The sequence below is a fragment of a genome, unplaced genomic scaffold, assembly GCF_019419815.1.
Source record: "Pyrus x bretschneideri cultivar Hongxiangsu unplaced genomic scaffold, Pyrus_bretschneideri_v1 Contig104, whole genome shotgun sequence".
NCBI classification, from domain to species: Eukaryota; Viridiplantae; Streptophyta; class Magnoliopsida; order Rosales; family Rosaceae; genus Pyrus; species Pyrus x bretschneideri.
Window position 1 is genome coordinate 30,868 of NW_025999396.1, and position 22,203 is coordinate 53,070.

At 37.3% G+C, this 22,203-nt stretch overlaps 1 protein-coding gene and 1 long non-coding RNA gene across 3 annotated transcripts; both read left to right on the top strand.

Moving 5' to 3' along the window:
- The first annotated feature begins 14,397 nt into the window (after positions 1-14,397).
- On the top strand, positions 14,398-15,344 carry LOC125471075. The gene is made up of 3 exons (XR_007253353.1): positions 14,398-14,550; positions 14,644-14,755; positions 15,284-15,344. It is a non-coding gene; the product is annotated as an uncharacterized LOC125471075 (long non-coding RNA).
- A 3,897-nt stretch (positions 15,345-19,241) lies between these two features.
- LOC125471039 (probable trehalose-phosphate phosphatase J) lies at positions 19,242-22,051 on the top strand. 2 transcript variants are annotated; one of them, XM_048570898.1, is made up of 10 exons: positions 19,242-19,441; positions 19,575-19,855; positions 19,993-20,097; positions 20,220-20,291; positions 20,420-20,512; positions 20,653-20,811; positions 20,907-20,984; positions 21,143-21,212; positions 21,423-21,586; positions 21,735-22,051. In XM_048570898.1, exons 2-10 carry the CDS (start codon positions 19,577-19,579, stop codon positions 21,801-21,803), a joined length of 1,089 nt encoding a protein of 362 aa, XP_048426855.1. In that variant the 5' UTR covers positions 19,242-19,441; positions 19,575-19,576; the 3' UTR covers positions 21,804-22,051. The 2 variants fall into 2 exon arrangements, with proteins under 2 accessions (XP_048426855.1, XP_048426848.1); XM_048570891.1 differs by having other exon boundaries at positions 19,244-19,441; positions 19,957-20,097.
- Positions 22,052-22,203: the final 152 nt, after the last annotated feature.

The window sequence follows — 22,203 nt, forward strand, 5'->3', positions numbered from 1 at the left end:
GGGGAGGTGCCTTCCTTGGGTTGCTTCGTTTGTGTTTTCGTTTGAGCAATCACTTATATTGGTGCTACACTTAGTAGCTTTTGGGAGAGAAATTTTTTATATATTTTCATCTTCACACAAACCGAGAACCGACCCAAACCAACCCGTCAATGTCGGTTAACTTCAATTTTAGATCCAGCTTAGTCCGTTTCAGTTTGCAATTTTGATCCAACTGACTAGGTCGGTTTGGTTCGATTTTGGGCCAAAACTGACCTAAACCAACCCACATCCACCCCTACAATGAACAATTAATAGTTTGACTCAAAAATCTTTTCTATGGTTGGGTGAGAAATTTTCAAAGCTCTCAAAAGATGTGATAGGGATTTGAAAATTCCTACTTGGGAACAGTCATTTACCCCTCTAAGATGCCTTTGCAATGCTCATGAAAAACATTTCTGCTATATTTGGAGCATTTTAAAGGTATGTAAGCAGGGATTTGTAAAGGCCTCAGTCCAATAGTAATTATTTTCGAATATCTTTTACATTCATTTGCAATGCTCAGGGAAAATTTTTATATATAACCCCCTTCATCTAATATTTGGTAATCTATTTCTTAATAATTTGAGAATCTCTACTCTAACCCAAGCATAGTTATAAACATAAATAGATTGACGGCTTTCATTTACAGTGGGATACTATCAACGTAAAACGGCCACATTTTCTAAACCTTGTTAATATCACCCAGTTTAACAGAATACTTCGCACTTCTTTGTCATCCTTTCTTGCTTCTTGTCATCAACCTAAGTGTATGGATGTGCCGTGTTGTCTGTGTTTTCCATGATATGTCTGATCCATACATAATATCATGAAAAATGGATAAAAAAATTTTGCCTGCTGCTTAATATCACCAATAGGTCTAAAAAAAAGTATCTAAAAATATCAAATTTAGATATTTACATCCTGTTGAAGTAAGGAAGCATGGCATATATGTTTGGAATATATTATAACTAACTCCGTTGAGTTCGCTGCCACAGAACTTGACAGTTAGACCTACTTGTTTGACACTATACTTAGATTCTGCCCTTCTAAAGAAACATTGACTCTAACAATTCCATCACCGTCTACCAAAACAACTGGAAATGTTTCAAAAAAAGTAGGCATACGACGTACAAAAAGTTCGCGCCCCTCTTTATCTCTAAAGATAGGATGTCCTAACCACCCAACAGCTATTCCATCCCCGTTGTCCATTGAGCCCGATCTGAATAACCCCCCATATGCCAGATTATTCCCAATGTAATCATAAAAAGCTAGTTTTTCGGGAATTTTAGACCAAGCTTCAGATAAACTTTGATTTTCAGCCAACCCAGCACCAATTCTTCGATATATTTCTTGTTGGAAGTATCCTTGATCCCATTGATAACGAGATCGGGCCAGTCGGTATCGAACCTGTTGTCATCAAAACAATAAAACTAACGGATAAAAAAAATAGTAAAAGTAATACAAGATCTCGAAAAATATGAAACAAAGACCAAGTTTGTTGGTCTAGTCGACCTTAACTAAGAATCATGATGCACAAGTAGTAGAAATTTGAAACAACAAATGAATAAATATATTGAGGATAATACTTGAATTCTTGCGGGGAATGCACTTATTTCATCCTTTGTAAAAAACATATTTTACTGTATTATAATCGGAACGTTTAATTTTTTAATATTCATTTGATGATTATTCTTACTAAAAAATTATTTGAATTGGAGATCATTTGATAATCAAAATGTGTCAAATAAATAGATAGTTTATCTTGAATATGTTATTTAGTATTCACATTGTCAATTTATTTCATACATTTAAATGCATAAACGACCGCCAATTCAAATAAGCTTCTTTTAGGAATGGTCTTCAAATGAAGATAAAAAATTGAAAAGTTCCTATTATAAAATTTATACAATGAAGATAGGGTAATTGTAAAATGTGAGATATGTGAATTTCACATGAATTTGCATTAATACTTAAAAGATTATGTCCTCTATCATGATTTGAATATCATGTACTCAAATTAATTTTCATTAACTTATTTGTATCATGTATGTTAGATTCCACATTGCCTAGAGGAGAGGATCCTCTAAGCCTTATATGTACATGCCCACCTCCATATAGCATAAGGCCTTTTGAGAGCTCACTAGTTTCAAGTTCCATCGGAACTTCGAAGTTAAGCGAGTTCGGACGATCGCATTCCTAGGATGGGTGACCCACTGGGAAGTTCTCGTGTGAGTTCCCAGAAACAAAACTGTGAGGGCGTGGTCGGGGCCCAAAGCAGACAATATCATGCTACGGAGGAGTCAAGCCCAAGATGTGGTGGAGCTCGAGTTGGGATGTGACAATTTGATATCAGAGCCAATCCCTGGCCAGAAGTGTGCTGACGAAGGCGTCGGGCCCCTAAGGGTAGTGGATTGTTAGATCCCACATCGCCCAGGGGAAAGGATCTTATATGCCTTATATGTACATGCCCACCTCCATATATCACGAGGCCTTTTGGGAGCTCACTGGCTACGGGTTCCTTCAGAACTCCGAAGTTAAACGAGTTCGGGCGAGAACATTCCGAGGATGGGTGATCTACTAGGAGTTCTCGTGTCAGTTCCGATAAACAAAATCGCGAGGGCATATCATGCTACAGTAGAGTCGGGCCTGAGATGTGATGGAGCCCGGGTCGGGATGTGACAATTTGGTATTAGAGCCAATCCTTGGCCGAAAGTGTGCCTGTAGACATCGAAATTTCAGTAAAACAAATGTTCACCAATGCATTAAAGTTTTGACGTGTCAAGGCATACATGGCATACGCCACGTGTTGTACAAATTGTACACATGGCGTGTGACTCAACAAAATAGGAAGAAATACCCTTGAAGGATTAAACAAGTTTTTCTTCTCATTTTGGGCAATGACAAGGCAAGTACATTTCAATCCATTGAGGATCAAAACAAGTTTTTCTTCTCATGTTGGGCAATGACAAGGCAAGCACACTTCAATCCATTACGGATCAAAGCAAGTTTTTCTCATTTGGGCAATGACAAAGCATACACATTTCAAGTTTAAAATGGTGTTAAGTGGGAAATTAGGCCATAAGTTACACCACTTCAAGTTTAAAATGGTATTAAGTGGGAAATTAGGCCATAAGTTACACCACTTCAATTTCAATATTGCATTAAGTGGGAAAATTAGGCAATGGTGCTTGGAAAGGAAAAAAATATTTTTGTGGTGGTGATTCATTCTCAAAGCCTATAAATAGGCTTCTCCATCAAGGTATCAAGCATCAAGGAATTCACAAATACATTTCTCTACTCCAAAATTAGAAGAGGAATTCCCCAAATCCTTGAAGCTTTGAAACTCCAAAGCTTCCAACCATCCAAATTCCCAAGAATTCCGAAGGATCAAGAAAGCTCTCTTCGTTCTTCGTTAAATCCTCTTTCAAGATCAAGCCCCGACGACCCTTGAAGAAAGTGTTCATCCGTTCATCCTAAGCATAAGCCCCCAACGGCCCTTTGGATCAACAACCTCAACAAATCCACACATCCAATCGTTCTTCAAGATTAAGCGCAAAAGCCCTTGAAGATCCGCTCATCCATCAACCTTCAAGATCAAGCCCAAAAGCCCTTGAAGAAATCCACACAACCATTATTCAAGATCAAGCTTCGACGGCCCTTGAAGAAAGTGTTCATCCGTTCATCAACTGTTCATCCTAAGCTCAAGCCCCAACGGCCGTTTGGATCAACAACCTCAACAAATCCACACATCCAATCGTTCTTCAAGATTAAGCCCAAAAGCCCTTGAAGATCCGCTCATCCATCAACCTTCAAGATCAAGCCCAAAAGCCCTTGAAGAAATCCACACAACCATTATTCAAGATCAAGCCCCGACGGCCCTTAAAGAAAGTGTTCATCCGTTCATCAACTGTTCATCCTTAGATCAAGCCCCGACGGCCCTTTGGATTAACAACTCATCCACAAACCTACACCCTACGAAGATAGAATCAGAGGACCAAATTACAAAGGGATCGTAACCCCAAAATCATTAAACACAAAAAATATTATTTTGTACACGTTATTCTTGTTTCTTGTTTCAAGGAACTTTCGTGTTCACAGTGCTGACAAGGGTGTCGAGCTCCTAAGGGGGGTGGATTGTTAGATCCCATATCGCCCAAGCGTGAAGATCCTCTATGCCTTATATGTACATGCCCACCTCCATATAGCATGAGACATTTTGGGAGCTCAATGACTTCGAGTTCCATCGGAACTCCGAAGTTAAGCGAGTTCGGGCGAGAGCATTCCCAGAATGGGTGATCCACTGGAAAGTTCTCGTGTGAGTTCCCAAAAACAAAATCGTGAGGGCGTGGTCGAGGCCTAAAGCAGACAATATCGTGGTACGGCGGAGTCGAGCTCGGGATGTGGTAGAGCTCGGGTCGGGATGTGACAATTTGGTATTAAAGCCAATCCCTGGCCGGAAGTGTGCCGACGAGGGCGTCAGGTCCCTAAAGGGGGTGGATTGTTAGATCCCACATCGCCCAGGGAAGAGGATCCTCTATGCCTTACATGTACATGCCCACCTCCATATAGCATGAGGTCGTTTGGGAGCCCACTGGCTTCGAGTTCTATCTGAACTCCAAATTTAAGTGAGTTCGGTCGAGAGCATTCCCAAGATGGATGACCCACTAGGAAGTTCTCGTGTGAGTTCCCAGAAACAAAACCGTGAAAGCGTGGTCGGGACCCAAAATAGACAATATCGTACTACGACGGAGTCGAACCCGAAATGTGAGGAAGCCCGAATCGGGATGTTACATTTAGCTACTAATTCATATGTATCTGAGAATATCATATTTTGGATTGCATCTAAGCTATTAGATATATTAAGTTCAACAATTACGCATGCTTCTATGTCATTTGATATAAATCAATTATTTGTTAGGCTCAAAGAACTCCATGTATGAGTAGACGCATTGATCTTTGTGCTTCTCCCCCTTATTCCAATAACATTTTATTATAGGAAAACAGTACTCAAGTTAGACAAGGCACATTGCATGTTCTGTTGACCTCAAGCATTTGCAAACCGTGTGCTATATAAAGTATAAAGAATAAAAAAATGTTTCATCAACAACTAGTTGATTAAATTCACCTCAATTCATTTCATATTCCCAAAAATAGCTTTTCTAGTCAAGCAAATATTCAGCTCGTGACCTTGCACAACATGAGTTCATACGACAAACTATAGACCAATAATTCAAAACTCAAACTATGTGCGCGAATGTGATATACAAACATACATACATACATATATATATACACACACACACACACACACACATATATATATATATATATATATCAAGCAAATATTCAGCTCGTGACCTTGCACAACATGAGTTCATACGACAAACTATAGACCAATAATTCAAAACTTAAACTATGTGCGTGAATGTGATATATATACATACGTATACACACACACACATATATAGAGGAAACTTTTAAGGGAAGTGATTTTCATTTTATTTTTTAAATGGGGATTAGTTGTCGAGTTCACATCACATCGAACTTTAACGATCTGAATTGTCTATTTTTCAAGTTGTACCTCATAGATCATCCTTGCAAAATATTACCTAAATCGGAAATATTTAACACATCTAATTAAGTTCAAAGAAATGAACGAATACTTTGTTATATAAGAAAACAATGAAATTTGATATTGATAATTAAATAGACAAATGGTTTTGGATTGAATTGAATTTTTGTACGGATAATCTATGAATTGAGACTTACAAAATAAACGATTCGGATTGTTGAAATTTGATGTGAAATGAACCATACACCTAATCCCTATTTTTTTCAAAAAATGAAAATCCCTTTGATAAAGGGCCCATATATATATATAAACACACACACACCCCCTAACCTATATGCGTATGACATATATGGATAGAGTATATATGTGACCTATATTCTCTTGTACACTTTTATTCTGGATTCCTCCAAGTACCATCGTGAATGGCTTTGCTACTTAACATGTGGCTCTTGATGTAGCCCCACGTATCACGACACAATCTTTGCTGGTTTCCACGTGGAAACATCTGATATTTGTCTGTGACTATGAGAAAACCAAGCCAATTAAGGTGACGATAATAGGTTCAGGGTTACTTGGGCACACGAGAGGTGTCTGGGTTGGAACACAACAGAGTGCATCGCTATTCTCTCTATATAGAGTATAGACCGCATTCAGACACGTCGGTTCCGAGGCCGTTTATGTTAGGTCCTGTAAATTCTGACTGTATTTTTAGACTTTTACTGAAGGAAACATCATGAAGATCGATGATATTGGATCTGTAAATCACAGAGCATAAGTCATGCTCTTGTTGCTGGTATATTCATCTCACAACAGTACAAAAATAGCCGCTAGGCCTTTGCACGAGAGAGAAGAGAGAGAGAGAGCGCCTATGAGCTCATCTCAGGCTATTCAAAAGCAATGTCTTATAAGACAAGGCCGCTTGCTCACATCTGACCTAATAGCTATTCAACGCGAATGAAGTGAAATTTCATTTTGATGTGTTTGGATCTTTGATGGACCACTGGGTTCTTTGACATAGCAATTAAGGGTGTATTGTCACAGCATTAGATGGCTTGAGTTGTAGCTTCAGAAGAACTCATGTCCTCAACTTCGGTTGTGGAGAGTGGCACGTGTTTGAAATTTCATTCAAACACCATCAATTTACTTATAACACCCCACATTTGAATACAAATGTAAATACAAATGTATGACTAGGCTGCCTAAAATTGAGAGAGAATAGACATGATATGCATTGAGTGAAGTGTCTTTTGGACTTGAACTTACCCTAGTGAAAACATATCGGGTTTACTTGGTGACATAGTGGATGCGGAAGATCTTGAACTGTTCACCACAGTAGTAAACCGAGAAAATATGCTACACACATATTATGTTTGCCACACTTCAATTCATACGGTTGTGTTTATTTTGGCCCTAAATAGAACCCAGATTTCATAGGAGCTTTAGAGAATTTAGCCATTTCAATTCTCATAAATGAGGCCCCATTTACTCCAATATAGGTGACATTAATTATGAATGGTCTTCCATATTCCTCTTGATAACAAGATATTAATGTCATTAAATGTATAAAACATAACCTCTCGAACTTCAACAGACAACACACATTTTATCATAAGAATGGGGAAGTTGTGTGTTCAACTTTTGAATCAAACTCAACCAGTTTGCCTATTGAACCTAGACCATGGGATCTCTAATCAACTAGGTTAGGTTTCTGCTCAGTCCGATTCATTGAATTGGCTTAAGACCTATTCTCCTTGATGTAAATAATATTTGCTCTCTTGGTAGGCCTTTTGTCAAAGGATCAGCTATATTTTCCTTTGACCTTACATAATAAATGGATATTATTCCATTGGAGAGCAACTTCTTAAGAGTATTACGCGGACGCTTGATGTGTCGCGACTTTCCATTGTATACATGACTTTTGGCCCTTGATTGCGTGGCCATACTATCACAATGTATACATATAGCAGTTACAGGCTTTGGCCACACTGGAATATCCTCCTATAAATGTTTGAGCCACTCGGCTTCTTCTCTAGCCAAATCTAAAGCTATAAACTCTGACTTCATGGTGGAAAGAGCTATACATTTTTGTTTAGAGGATTTTCAAAATATTGCTGCACCTCCCAAGGTAAAAACATATCCACTTGTCAACTTGGATTCTGTAGTGTCAGAAATCCAATTAGCATCACTAAAGCCTTCTACAACAGGTGGATACTTTGTGTATTATAATTAGTAGTCAAGTGTATTTTTCAAATACCTTAACACTCTTGCTAAAGCATCCCAATGCTTTTGTGCCAGATTACTAGTATATCTACTAAGCCTACTTACTGCATAAGCTAAGTCAGGCCTAGTCAAATTCATCAAGTACATTAGACTTCCAATTACTTGAGAATATTCAAGTTGAGATATGGCATTACCTTTATTTTCCTCCAACTTGCATTAAGCAACCAAAGGAGTTGCAACAGGTTTGCAATCAAATTGACCAAACCTTCGTAATATTTTTTTTTGCATAATGGGATTGCGTAAGGACATACCCTTCACCATTTCTCTTAATTTGAATTCCTAGGATGACATTGGCTTTACCTAAGTCTTTCATGTCAAAACTTGAATTCAACAATCTTTGTTTTGTTTATTACATCTTTATCAATTCCCATTATGAGCATACCATCCACATACAAGCAAACAATAACACAAGTTTTATCATTACTCTTAATGTAGACACATTTATCATATTCGTTTATTTTGAACCCATGCGCCAACAAAGTATGATCAAATTTCTCATGCCATTGTTTTGGTGCTTGTTTAAGTCTATACAATGACTTAACTAATTTGCACATTTTGCTTTCTTGTCCTTTGAGCACGAACCCTTCAGGTTGTTCCATGTATATTTCTTCATCCAGTTCTCCATTTAAAAATGTTGTTTTTACATCCATTTGATGTATATCAAAGTTGTACACAGCCACAATCAGTATTAACGTCCTAATTGATGTTATGCGAGAAACTAGAGAATAAGTGTCAAAATAATCCAACCCTTCATTTTGGTGATAACCTTTGGCTACTAAACATGCCTTGAACTTGTCAATGGTTCCATCCGCCTTAAGTTTCTTCTTGAAAATCCATTTATGAACAATTGGTTTACCATCGGGAGGTAAATCAACCAATTCCCATGTCTTATTTTCCATAATGGATTCCATTTCACTTTCAATTGCTTCCTTCCATAAAGGAGCCTCGGAAGAAGACATTGCTTCTTTAAAAGTTCTAGGTTTATTCTCAGACAAGTAAGCAATGAAATCTGGTCCAAAGTTTTTAGAAACTTTGATTCTTTTTCCTCCTCTTGGTTCCACATCATTTTCTTGGACACCTAAAGAAGAGGCCTCATCATGACTATGATCATGAATCCTCTTTGTATTAGAACCATATTCCTTTTCTTTGTAGCAAAATATATTCTCAAAGAATTCTGCATCTGTCGATTCTAATATAGTGTTAACATGTATGTTAGAAATTGGAGATTTTACAACAAGGAACCTATAAGCAGCACTATTGTTTGCATATCCAATGAATACACAATCAATAGTTTTACGTCCTAGTTTCATTCTTTTTGGTAACAGAACTTGCACTTTTGCTAAGCAACCCCACACTTTGAGGGTTTTATAAGTGGGTTTATGTCTTTCCATAGTTCATAAGGTGACTCGTCAATCTTCTTTTGAGGAACCTTATTCTATATGGTATTTGCAGTAAGTAAAGCTTTACACCACAAACTGTGTGGAAGCCCAAAACTATTTAACATGGAATTAATCATATCCTTGAATGTTCTATTTTTTCTTTCGGCAACACCATTTTGTTGTGGTGTGTATGAAGCCTTTGTTTGATTTATAATTCCATGTTGTGCACAAAAATATGAGAAGGCAGTAGACTCATACTCTCCTCCTTTGTCGGATCTAAGTGCTTTGATTTTTCTCTCAAGTTGATTTTCAACTTTAGCTTTATATGTCTTAAACATATTCAAAGCTTCGTAATCAAATAAACATAGCAATACTTACTACAATAATCAATAAAAATGACATAATAATTCTTTCCTCCACGAGTTGGTGTGGATTTAAAGTCACAAAGATCACTATGAATTAATCCAAGTAATTCATTTGATATTTCCAGAATTGACTTTCTAGTTTGCCTAGCAAATTTGGATTCAATACATGTCTCACACTTAAGATTAAAATCAATTTCGAATTTAGGTAATAATTCTAACTTAACAATTCTTTGCATGGAAAGCAAAATTAACATTGCCTAATCTAGCATGCCAAATATTAGAAGACTTAACAATATAAGTAGAATCATTTATTTTATTAGCATCATCAATGGCAATTACATTGAGTTTCACAAGGCCATCAGCCACATATCCCTTTCCTACAAACATCCCACCCTTGGTAAGTACAAATTTGTTGGATTCAAGTACAAGTTTAAAGCCCTTAGCTATCAAAATAGGTCCAGAAACCAAGTTCCTCCTTATTTCAGGAACATGCAGCACATTCAGCAAGGCTAAACTCTTCCTAGATGTGAATTTGAGTACCACTTTGCATTTGCCCTCCACCGTAGATAAAGCAGATTTGCCCATATACATCTTTTCTCCAGGGGCAACAGTACGATATTCAATGAATAGATTTCTGTCAATGCAGATGTGCTTCGTAGCACTAGTATCTATTAACCATTCACTCACATTCGAGACCATGTTGACCTCGGACATAACAGCAGCCAACTCTTCATCAGTGATTGCCATATTAGCATGGTTGTTGTTGTTTCCGTTGACATGATTTCCATCCTTGCGATGATAACAATCTTGTGCCTTATGACTAGATTTGTCACACACATAGATGGCACCCTTAATCTTCTTCAGATTCTTGCCTTTATTAGCAAGAGCAGATTGTACAAACTGCTTGGTTTTCAGAGCCTTATTCTTTTCCGGCTTGGCCTTGAAGTGTCCTCTCTCAACATAATTGACGTTGGCTTCAATGGCAGCAAGCTTACCAGAACGATCTGCCTTTCTGTGTTTTTTTTTTTCACTCGTAGCCTCAGAATCAAATCCTCCATATTCATCTCACGACGCTTTTGCTTGAGATAAATCTTGAAGTCATTCAAGGAAGTTGGTAATTTCTTGATTATCACCACAACTTGGAAACCTCATTGGTCTCGCATCCCTCGGAGTGCAGTTCATAGATCAATTTCTGGATTTCTTCAACCTGAGAGACAACGTATTTCGAATCCACCATAGTATATTTGAGAAATATACCGATAGCAAATTTCTCCGAACCGGCATCATCAATCTTATACTTTTTCTCCAGGAATTCCCACAACTCCTTTGCAATCTTGCACAGAGAATGAATGTCATAGAGATTGTCATCCAAACTATTCAGATCTACAACAAAACTCAGAATGATTCCAAGCTTCAATTGTTATAACAGTCTCTTTTGTCATTGGATTCTCATTAGACTTCGGAGCTTCTTCCTTGACAACATGAGTGAGATTCATGGTTGTCAGGAAAAACATCTTCTATTGCCATCTCTTGAAATCCAGCCCTTTGAATTTCTTAGGCTTTTCAAAGTATTTCAGTACAGTGCCATTCACATTCACAGATTGTTGATCCATACTTTCTGTTTCAAGATTGTTGGATAAATATCAACAATCAATGATAAATTTATTTATGCTAATAAATAATAAATGCGAATAATTCAACAGAGTATGAACAAAACAAAATAATATTAAACAGATAAATTGAAGATGTGTACCGCAATGTCCTTGAAACAAAAATTTCACCCCTACTCAGTACTTGTAGTTCTACGAATGTCAGCTTCACCAGGATTCCACGATCTAAGTCAAAATTCCAGCACTGGAAAACTTGACTTTTGGCGAATTTCTTTGTGGTTCTCTTAGTAAGATTGCTTGGGATTGTGGAAGAAAAATTTTATTTTTCTGTATTCTAAATGCCATGCAGATGGATGTATATATAATAGGTTTATGCATGTTCACAACAAGTATGAGAATGAGATGCGTCTATTGAGAGACCTTTTCTCAGAGAGGTGCTTTGCTCTCTGGCGTTCTTTTATCACTTTAGACTTCATATGAAAAGATGAGTCTATTGATATAAAAAATAATTAATTAATTAAAACCAAAATTAATTAAAAATTATTAATTAAAGAATTTATATTAGTACACCCAATCACTTTTCATAAGGGACAAAGCCTTATAAAGTGAGGGAATCTTTTGGTAGTGACCAATGTGGGACAATGAAATTTGTACTCAAAATTTCCAACAACACACACTGTTGCTTCACAAAAGCCCAAAAGAATGCTCCAATGTCAAAGGTAAATGCATAACCAGAGGTGGATTTCATATCATCTTCATCTCCACTCCAGTCACTATCACATAATCAAATGAGAAGGGCAGAATCAACCTTCTTATATCTGATTCCATAATCAATAGTTCCTTGAATGTACCTCAGTACCTTCTTGATAGTGCCCAGATGTTTGGTTGAAGGACAATGCAGGAATCTTCCAAGGAGACTTGTAAAGACCATGATGTCAGGTCTTGTTGCAGTCAAGTACAAAAGACTGCCAACAATTGTCCTGTATTATTCCTCATCAGTTGCTTCACTACCATCATCCAATATTAGTTTATCTATAGCCGCTAGAGGTATAGACAAGGGTTTGCACTTTTTCAAACCAAAATTTTCAAGTATAGTTTGTGCATACTTATCCTGATGTACGAAAATGCTTGCTTCTTGTTGAATTACCCTAATTCTAAGAAAGTGTTGCAATGACCAAGATCAGTCATCTCATCTCATCATTTCATATTTAAACTCTTCACTCATTTAAGTGCACATAATAGGTGTAAGGCAAGATTACATTGCCTTAGAACTTTGTGAGCACTTGCCCCAGTTAGAGTGTTGATGGACTTGGATTGAGTTGCATGAAAACCTGATTGTAGACTTCAAATGAAAGATCTACGAGTTGACTTTGTGATGAATGAGGATGATGATGAATAATGAATGAAGAACACTGAAGAAAGATTTTTACTTCTATTTTTTTTCACTTAGATATCTAAGCATGCGTTGATCTAACTCAGTTTCTCTCAATGAAAGCATCAATTTGTGAATCCAAATTCCGTATGTGGTTGAATTGACGAAATTTCACCTACAAAATATGAAACATTGTTAGCCTAACTCCCTTTTTTCCTGTTTTACTTCGCCTCTGATACCTAAATCTGTGTCTTTAGTCTTGACAAATTTGTATCTATGAAACAAATTAAACACATTTGGTTAAGGCCAAGAACCATACGCCATGAAAGGGGGAAGAGGTTTGGCCAATGAACATCTTGATGCCTAAGTTAGTAACTCTGAAAAGATTGTGAAATTGAGGGTTGAGTTGTACAGAGAAACTTCAACTTACTTGAGAAGTGTAGAATCAGGGTATTTATAGGAGCTAGGTCGACAACATGTGTAGGGTTTTTCATGCCATGTGTCGACGTCCGGTTGATCAAAGTGTGTCATCCAATAGATGGAGTTGTACTTATGCAATGACACTACAGCAGATAATCCTTGAAGATATTATTAAAGAATTAACAATTATAAGAATTATCTTAGAGAATCCTTGATAGAATGTAGTTGGGCTTCCTTGTGTAAAGGAACCTGTCTTAAGTTAGGAAAGTTTAAAGATTGGTATTAGTTATTAATTCCACTTTTAACTCCCTTGGTTGATCTCCTTGCCATGAGTAGAGGAGTTTGGAGAAGTTGTAGTTAGCAGCTTAGGTCGTTTTGATGGTTGAACTGTGAGTGGAACAAATGTGGGACTCGCCAATTTAATGATGGCATTCTCTTCTCTTGCAAGTAAAAGTCCGCAAGTTAGCTCTAGAATGTTCTAATTATTTTTGGCTTCTGAATACACATTCATAAGTAATTATGGAAACATGCCCTAATTCAAGTTACAAAAATATTTGAACGTATACATACATACATGTCTCTTTCATTACACTTCATAATACAATACCTAAAAAAATTATTAATAATTTGATTTTGTGGGGATAGTTGAAAACGTCATATTCATTCTCTTTCCTCTGTTTTGCATAAGTTATGATTTTTCATATTCCAAGAAAACATGTAGGGTTTGTTTTCTTTTGCCAATAGTGCATTTCATTAAGACGACAAATGATAAGAGAAAACATGTAGAGTTTGTTTTCTTTTGTTTATTGTGTTTGTTTTGTTTTTGTGACATATTTGATATTTTAACGGGTCGTGCCATATAACATCCGTTAAAATGAACATGTAATATGCCCCGACCTGAACTCAACCCATTAATATTAACGAATAATATGACTTGACACGTTACTCGTTAAAAAAAATATTTTAAATCAATAAATAATCAAATAAAAAATGTGATACTAAATTCATATCTACATACATATTGTCACATAAATATTACTTTAAGACATAAAAATACATTTGTGTTTCAAGTATTTCATACCACAAAATAAGAGCCTAATGGGAAACATTAGTAAATTACTACAAAATATCAAATGTTCAAAGATTGCATAATGAAGGGAGTTTTTGTTTTAAGGTTGTGAAGTCTTTCTCAAAAGTCAGAATTTTGCCAATGAGACTCAAAGCGTTCATGTGACACCCCGTCTCGAAACTATCGAACGCATAGGTGAAATGACCATTTTACCCCTAGTTGTTTTTATTATGTCTTTGGTTGTTTTGTGTGGTGTTGGCCAAAGTTGGACCACACACACACATCCTATCTCTATCCCTCACCCTCTGTCACTTCCTCTCTCTCTCCCGTGTTTCTCTCTCTCCCTTCCTATCACCATAAACGTACGGACAAACACCAAACTCACCCAAATCAGCACAGATCGAGGGAACCAACTGCACCATTGAACTCGTGAGGCCGAGGGGAGTCCAGTGGTACCATTTTCAGGTAGGAACTCTGACGTTTTCACGTCGATTTCACGAGCTCAGTTTTGGTTACTATTCATGCAAGTTTAATCTAGCTGGTTTTTGGACTTTTTAGGCTCGTAGATGTCTTTGTGAGGTTCCCAGGAGCTTGGGAGTAGCTCGTTGGGCTAATTTGGACGTCGGGATCGTCCTGTACGATGTTGGTCGGTTTTTGATTTCGTGGACAGGTATGATTGCATAGTTTTTAGCCCTTAAAACTAGTCTATCGTGATTCTCCTAGGTCTAAGCGTCATTTTGGTGCAAGAAACGTGAAAAAAGGTGGAAAAACGAGCAAGATATGGCGAGTTGCAGGTTTTCTGGCGACGGCGACGACGCCGGCGAGGGGGTAGGCCGGAGAAGAAAGGGGAATATTCCGTTGAGTTTAACGGAATATTCCTAACGGACGTTGACGGCGTCAGTCAGGGTTAACGAAATATCCCGTCAGTTCAATGGAATATTCCTGACGGCGTCACTTGACGCCGTCAGTGTGCATGGCACGTGGCCGCGCGTGGGGGCGCGTGGGTCCGTGTCTGTGCTGGCGCGTGGGGGCACGTGGGAAGTCCAAAAATTATTTTAAAAATATGGGTGTGATCGTGAGGTTGTGTAGATCACGTTGGTATATTCATTTGTCCATTTTGAGCAATGTATGAGAAGTTATTTTGAACGGACGGTTATGTGCTCTAAAGTTAACGTTTTTATAGTTAATTCGCATATAGGTGACACGTATCCCGAGGACGAGCGTGCACATTCGAGGCAGGGGGGCTATGACCCTTCCACATATCAGTGAGTGGGCTTTTGTTTTCCGTATATACCTATATACATGTTATTTCCCAGAAATTAGTATAAATGCTTCGTTTTACGCCATTATTTTTATATGATTGATGGTTATGCATGATTAGTGGCATATACGTTTAATTATACATTCGATTATGCATATGTCACATATATAATTGTTGGTGCTGTGGAGGCATAGGTAAGTGCTAGGTAAGCGTTGTTTGGCATTCGCATTAAATAGTGATTCGAGGTGCTTAGAGAGCTCATAACCTGTACCCCGGTGTTAGTGCTCCCGCCCAGAGTACGGCACAGTCCTTCACGTGTCGTTCACCTCCCGCACCACACACTCAGCTTGAATCCAAGTTAGGTGCACAATCCTGTCGTACAGACCACTATAGGTGGTTCCGACTCGTAGGTGACCCGCGATTATTCGCACAGCCTTCACGTGATCGTAGCACTAGAGCGTTTATATGTTTTACACCCAGGCCTGTCGTACAGACCACTTTAGGTGGTTCCGACTCGTGGGCAGGTTTAGTTATGGAAATTGAGATTTAAGCTCTAGATTCAGCTGTACAGGTCACTTAGAGGACTCCGGCTGTCAGATGTTATGGTATTGATGTGATTTATACTTGAGCACCTGCATTTCATGATGAGGTTTGACATGGCATATTAGCGAGCATGATTGGCATGTTTATACATACGTATATATGTTCATTTACTGAGAAGTATACCGGTTTTACGGCGAGGGGTTAGAATGCATTTTATGAAATGATTTTTAAAGATTTGGTTTTTGCCCACTCACGCTTTTGTTTTGCGCCCCTCCAGGTTCTAGTAGCTTAGCGGGTTTGGTGGTTTTCCCGGAGGACGTCCCGGCATTCTGACAGACACTCACCTACGTAGGGTCACCTTCGGGTGCACTTTTGTTGTATTGTTTCTTTTGGACTGCTGTAGGCTTAAAGCTCTGAATTAAGCGTCTTACTTTTGCTAGCACATACTTATCACATTATATTTGCTAGTTTTAAATTATTTGTACTTTTATATTACTGTTTTTAGCTTCTGCACTGTGCACATGGCTACGTCACTTCCACGTGACGGCCAGCATGCCCTGATCTTGGTTGGGGTGTGTCAGTTCATGTTGTTTAAGTATTATGAATTATTATTAATTTTGCACTCAAACAAAAAAATACTATTTGTGATGGTTTAGAGTGTTTTAAAAATCTAAATGACAATGTAACCATTGCCTAAGCGTAGATGATGCAATTACAAGCGTTATTTGTAATTAATTATTAGAAAAATTTATTTATTTTGAACTCCCCTAAAAACACTATTCATGAGGGTTTGTAGGGTTTTAAAAATTCAAATGACAATGTACCCATTGTCAAAGCTCAGAGGAAGTGATCATGAGTGTTTGCATTTTTTTTTTTTTCAAATTTTTTGCACTTGTAAATTAAATAACAAGAAATTTTTAATGCTCTTTGATATTTTTAAATTGCTTTGGTATTTTTAACGTGCATTGGAATTTCTAATCTCATTTATCTGAGATTAAATACTATGTCACTAATGTGCTTTGGAATTTTTTTTTATAGTAGTTTAAATTATCAAACTAATTTTTTTTCTTAACAGGTTTAAATGGGTTACATGTGGGTAAACTTGTTAAGAACCCGTTCATTTGATTAGTTAACGTGTTTGACCCAAAATCCACTTTTTCGAGTCGTTTTGGATCGAATTAACAGGTTGTGTAAAAAGTTACCAGGTCTAAATTTAGTCAAGTTTATTGTATATTCATTTTTTTTTCTTTATTCTAATTGTGCTCTATTTTTCTGTATGTGAATTTGAATCTCTTTTAGATAATTTAGACTAGCATATGGTCACACACAAAGTGTGTCAGAAATTTTTTTATTTTTTACTTTTGAAATAGAACGAGAGAGGAAGAGAGTGATACAGAATGTGGGAGTAAGAATTTTTTTTTTTTTTTTTTTATTTAATTAGAGATATGTTAGGATTTCATGTAGGTGAGGCCTTGGAAAAAAAAAAACAGTAAAATTTGGTTGTGTGAAATTACATTTTTGCCTCATATTTTTTATTCATGTTCTGTTTTAATTAAATGGTTAAACTGGTAATTTCATACGATTTTGGTTAATAATGAGTGTTTTATTAAGGGGAGATGATATACCTACCCATCAACATTATTTCTCCACCCACTTTTTAATGATACTTTAAATGACAACTCTAACCTTTTGCAAAATGAATTATAAGACCATCTTTAACTATTTTATTATTTTGTTTTTGTATTAAATTATGAAAATAGAAGGAACAAAAACATGAGCCCAACAAGTTGAAACCACCACACACAACACCAACCAAGTTGAATCCACCATTTTCCTCATCTCTTATGTCAATTCCTTCCCATCCATTCGAAATCTTCATCAAACACCATAGACCCATTACAATTACCTTAAGAAACCTTGATAATTGGATTCTCTCATACCCATTTGACGTGGTTTTGATACCCCTATTTTACAATTAGTCCTCTACTTGAGTTGTAATTGCATAGAGCAACTACGAGGTCAACCGAGGATATTGCTCATCCTCATAGTCTTGATTAAATTAGAGACAGTTGGTTGATGGTGAGAAGGGGGTTGCTTGCCGTCGAGTGTGTGGATGTGTGGCGGTGACTAATTTTCTTTGTAAGGATAGTTTAGAAATATCAGTGGGTGGGAAAAAAGTGTTTTTCATTTTTACCTTTTAAGTGAGGTGGGAAAATAAGGTGGGGTGGGGAAATAGGATTGTGGGATGGGTCTAGTAGCTCTCTTTATTAATTAGTAGAGATAAGTTCTATGTAAAACATCTAACGGAAAATAAAATGATACAGTTGACTCCCACTTTTTAAGTCAGTTTGGGAAAAGAAAGAAAGCAGAACAGGTGGTGGTTTTCATGAACTGCATAGCCAGGTAGGTCTGAGTTGCTAGCATTCTCTTGGAGATTCCACATTACAAGGGGCGCTCAAAACCCTCATGACAAACGGATCCTTTACCCAATCGAGAAGGTTTCATTAGCTTGAAGCCGGTTTTGAAGGGACAAGGATCTTCTTTGTGGGAATTCAAAGATCAATCAATCGTGTTCGTTTATCGTATATCGTGGATCAGTTTTCGTTAGATACTATTTATATTCAATTTTAAATTAAAATTTTAAAATAATTTCTAATCGCACGATATACGATAAATAGACATGATTAATTGATCTTCCAGATCCCTACATATGGGATCGGATCCTACTCCGTTTTGAAGGGGCGGAGCGTCCAATGATGTCCCCAATATTCAAGTTCATTTAAGGAAATTTAAATAGCTCCAAACAAATATTCGTTACAAATCCATGGGTCGTCTCGGATGCGATGCCGACAAGGGGTGCGTCGGCCAAGGAATGTGGCCCACGTCGTTACCACTGTAGCTTGCTGTTATGGTGACGGCTGAAGACGGCGCCACTGGGAAAAAAAGGTGTATTCTACGTTTATACGTGCCCTCCTCTGGTGCAATACACTTATACACACAGACACAGAGAGGGAGAGAGAGAGAGTGACGGAAAGACAGAGAGAGAGAGAGGGGGAGAGATGGGGTGGGCGTGGGGGTGGGGGATGAGGGAGTGGGAGTGGGTGTGGGTGTGGAGATGGTGGGGACCGGCTGGTGGTGTGGTGCAATGGTGCTGGTGGCTCACACATTGGGACATCGGGGGGTTGTGGGTCCCACCCGAAAACATGTGGGCCCCGGAATTTGGAGTTTTTTTTGGAGGCATTGGCTCTGGTTTGGAAGCATCCTGTTACTGCCAGTATAAATGGACCATTCGGGGTTATGCCTCTCTCACATCCATACATACACTTACACAGAAGACGTCTACACACACACTCTCTCTCTCCCCCCCTCCCGCCCCCCCTCCCCCCCTGAAGAACTTTCTGGTTTATATAAGCAGAGACTAAGTTCTACTGCAACACCGCCCAAATCTTTATATTCTCACTCCTCAAATCCTGTTTTTTAAGCAGAGACTAAGTTCTACTGCAACACCGCCCAAATCTTTATATTCTCACTCCTCAAATCCTGTTTTCTAAGGTATTGCTTCTATAATACCTTAATTTTCTCGAATGGGTTCGTTTTAATTTTTGGATTTGGTAAATATTTCAGACATCAAATACCACCTGCCCACTTGAAACTGACAAATATGTTTTTTGGGTTATTTGAGTAGATATGACGAAGCAGAATGTGGTAGTTTCCGAAGCCGATGCCGAAATCATGAATATGGCGATATCGGTGGCCGTCGCCAACTCTTCCCTTTTCACGGCGGTGGCGGAAAAGCCTCCGGTGGGACCTCCAGGGTACATCTCCATTTCGAGAAAGAGGTTCATGAACTTGAAGAACCTAGACAGTTTCAATGGAGCTGAAAGAATGAACTCTTGGGTGGACTCAATGAGAGCTTCTTCTCCCACTCATATAAAGTCCTCATCTTTTCTGAAAGAATACTGGATTGTGAGTACCATTTGCAAAATCTGTATTCTTAACCAGTTTAACAACAGATTAATGTAAAACATTGGGTTCTAATTTTGTAATACTGATAAAATACAAAACAGCTTCATCACCCATCAGCCTTGGACATGTTTGAGCAGATTATCGATGCTTCGAAAGGGAAGCAAATAGTTATGTTTTTGGACTATGACGGCACACTGTCACCCATAGTTGAAGACCCAGATCGAGCTTTCATGTCTGATGCAGTAAGTAAATACATACATACATACATATATATATATATATATATCATCTTTCAATCTTGTCCTTCTTTTCTTTCTTGCTTTCTATCCGGTCCATATTTCTTAACTTTTCTGTAACAACACAGATGAGAAAGACAGTGAAGAAAGTTGCTCGATGTTTTCCCACTGCCATAGTGAGTGGAAGATGCAGAGAAAAGGTACTACATTTATTTTCAAGCTCCTTTTAGTCACTGCATACATATCTTTTCATGCATTTTTTAACTAATTTTTTCCGTTTTTGCTTTTATTAACTGTATATTTTGTTTCGGGAAATTGTGAACTGTAGGTTTACAAATTTGTAAGGTTGGCAGAGCTGTACTATGCTGGTAGCCATGGAATGGATATTAAAGGTCCACCGAAAGGTTCCAAATACATGAAAGTGAGTGTGTAATTGTACTGTATTATCTGTGTCACCCTAATCTCCTTCCCACAAAAAATAAATAAAAATAATAAATATCACTATTTCTTTTTTATTCATTTTTTTTTTCAAATAATTTATTTATTTTAATTACTCTTCAGGTTTGTCAAGGTGTTCTTTGCCAACCAGCATGTGAGTTCCTTCCAATGATTGATGAGGTTTACAGACTGCTTGTTGACAAGACCAAATCGACTCCTGGAGCCAAAGTGGAGAACAACAAGTTCTGCCTATCTGTGCACTTTCGATGTGTTGATGAAAAGGTATGCACTTGATTTTAACAACTGTCGTTCTTGAGAAATATACACGTATTGTTTTAATTCACTTTATTCAAATATTCAAACGCATGACATGACAGAAATGGAACGAACTGTTCATGCAAGTTAGATCAATTCTGAAGGAGTATTCAATGCTCAAACTTACCCAAGGAAGAAAGGTGAGTTTATGTTATGGTATCTACTTACTTGCAACCTAGACAATCTTAAATCTTGATGTTTCGTTTAGGTTTATCAATTTAACTTTTTTTTTTTGTGATATATGTGGTGTTTCTGGGATTTGTATCTCACTTTCAATATTGCTACTTGTCTAATGCAGGTCTTAGAAATCCGTCCAACCATCAAATGGGACAAAGGGAAGGCTCTTGAATTTATACTAGAGTCACTCGGTGAGTATATTTTGCATTGGACTGTATTCTAATTGTTTCATATTACTGTATTTTTACCTCGGTAGTTAGAATATATGCAGTCTTACAAGAAAACTACCGCTCTGATTATTTTATTTTCTTAAAGTAATACTATTAAAAAATTAATATTATAATTATGTGCGATGCTCTTTTTCTTCTCTAATTGAAGAACAATTCATTTTGGATATGTAGGATATGCCAATTGCACCGATGTATTTCCTGTATATATTGGAGATGATCGAACGGATGAGGATGCATTCAAGGTATTAAGAGAAAGAGGACAAGGTTTTGGCATTTTGGTGTCAAAAGTTCCTAAGGAAACCAACGCAACTTATTCTTTACAAGAACCAGCTGAGGTGAGGGTCCAATATGTTGTACTTGTAACTTTTAACTTGTTTGTATATATTCATTGGATTTCAATGATTTACTTTTTTCATTCTAATTTTATGAATTTAGCATATTTTGGCTTTCGAATTCACTTTATTTGTTTAATTATTTTCAAAGGTTATGGACTTTCTTCAGAGATTGGTTGAGTGGAAACGACAATCGGTACGGGCCCATGCTAATCTGTAAAGAGTTTGAAGATATAAATATATTCGTCTGCACCCTTCCAGGAATTGTTCAAAGGGGTGGTTAATTTAGTCAGATAATGTAATTTTCTTTTTGAGGTTGAGTTTTGGAAAAGCACAAGAAAAAGGAAAGGAAAAAGAAAAAGAACTGTAACATTTTCTTGGCTTCAATGCCTTGTACATTTTGTAACTATACTGTACAAGGAAATTAAATATATGTAATCTGGCAAGTTTATAAATGGTGTTATCTTATATCTCTCTGTTTCTTTTTCTATCCATAGTTAATTTATCTCTTTACTGTGACAAAAAGAAGCTTAATGACGCCAATACCTTACAGTATCTGTTTGATCTTTTAATGTTATGTAATTCGACTAACCGGCATTCAGATAGCAAACTAGCAAAGT

Coding starts and splice junctions, on each gene's coding strand:
- LOC125471039 (XM_048570891.1), top strand. CDS start 19,577: ATGACGAAGCAGAATGTGGTAGTTTCCGAAGCCGATGCCGAAATCATG. Junction 20,292..20,419: donor GTGGAAGATGCAGAGAAAAG/GTACTACATTTA, acceptor TGTGAACTGTAG/GTTTACAAATTTGTAAGGTT. Junction 21,587..21,734: donor CTTTACAAGAACCAGCTGAG/GTGAGGGTCCAA, acceptor TTATTTTCAAAG/GTTATGGACTTTCTTCAGAG.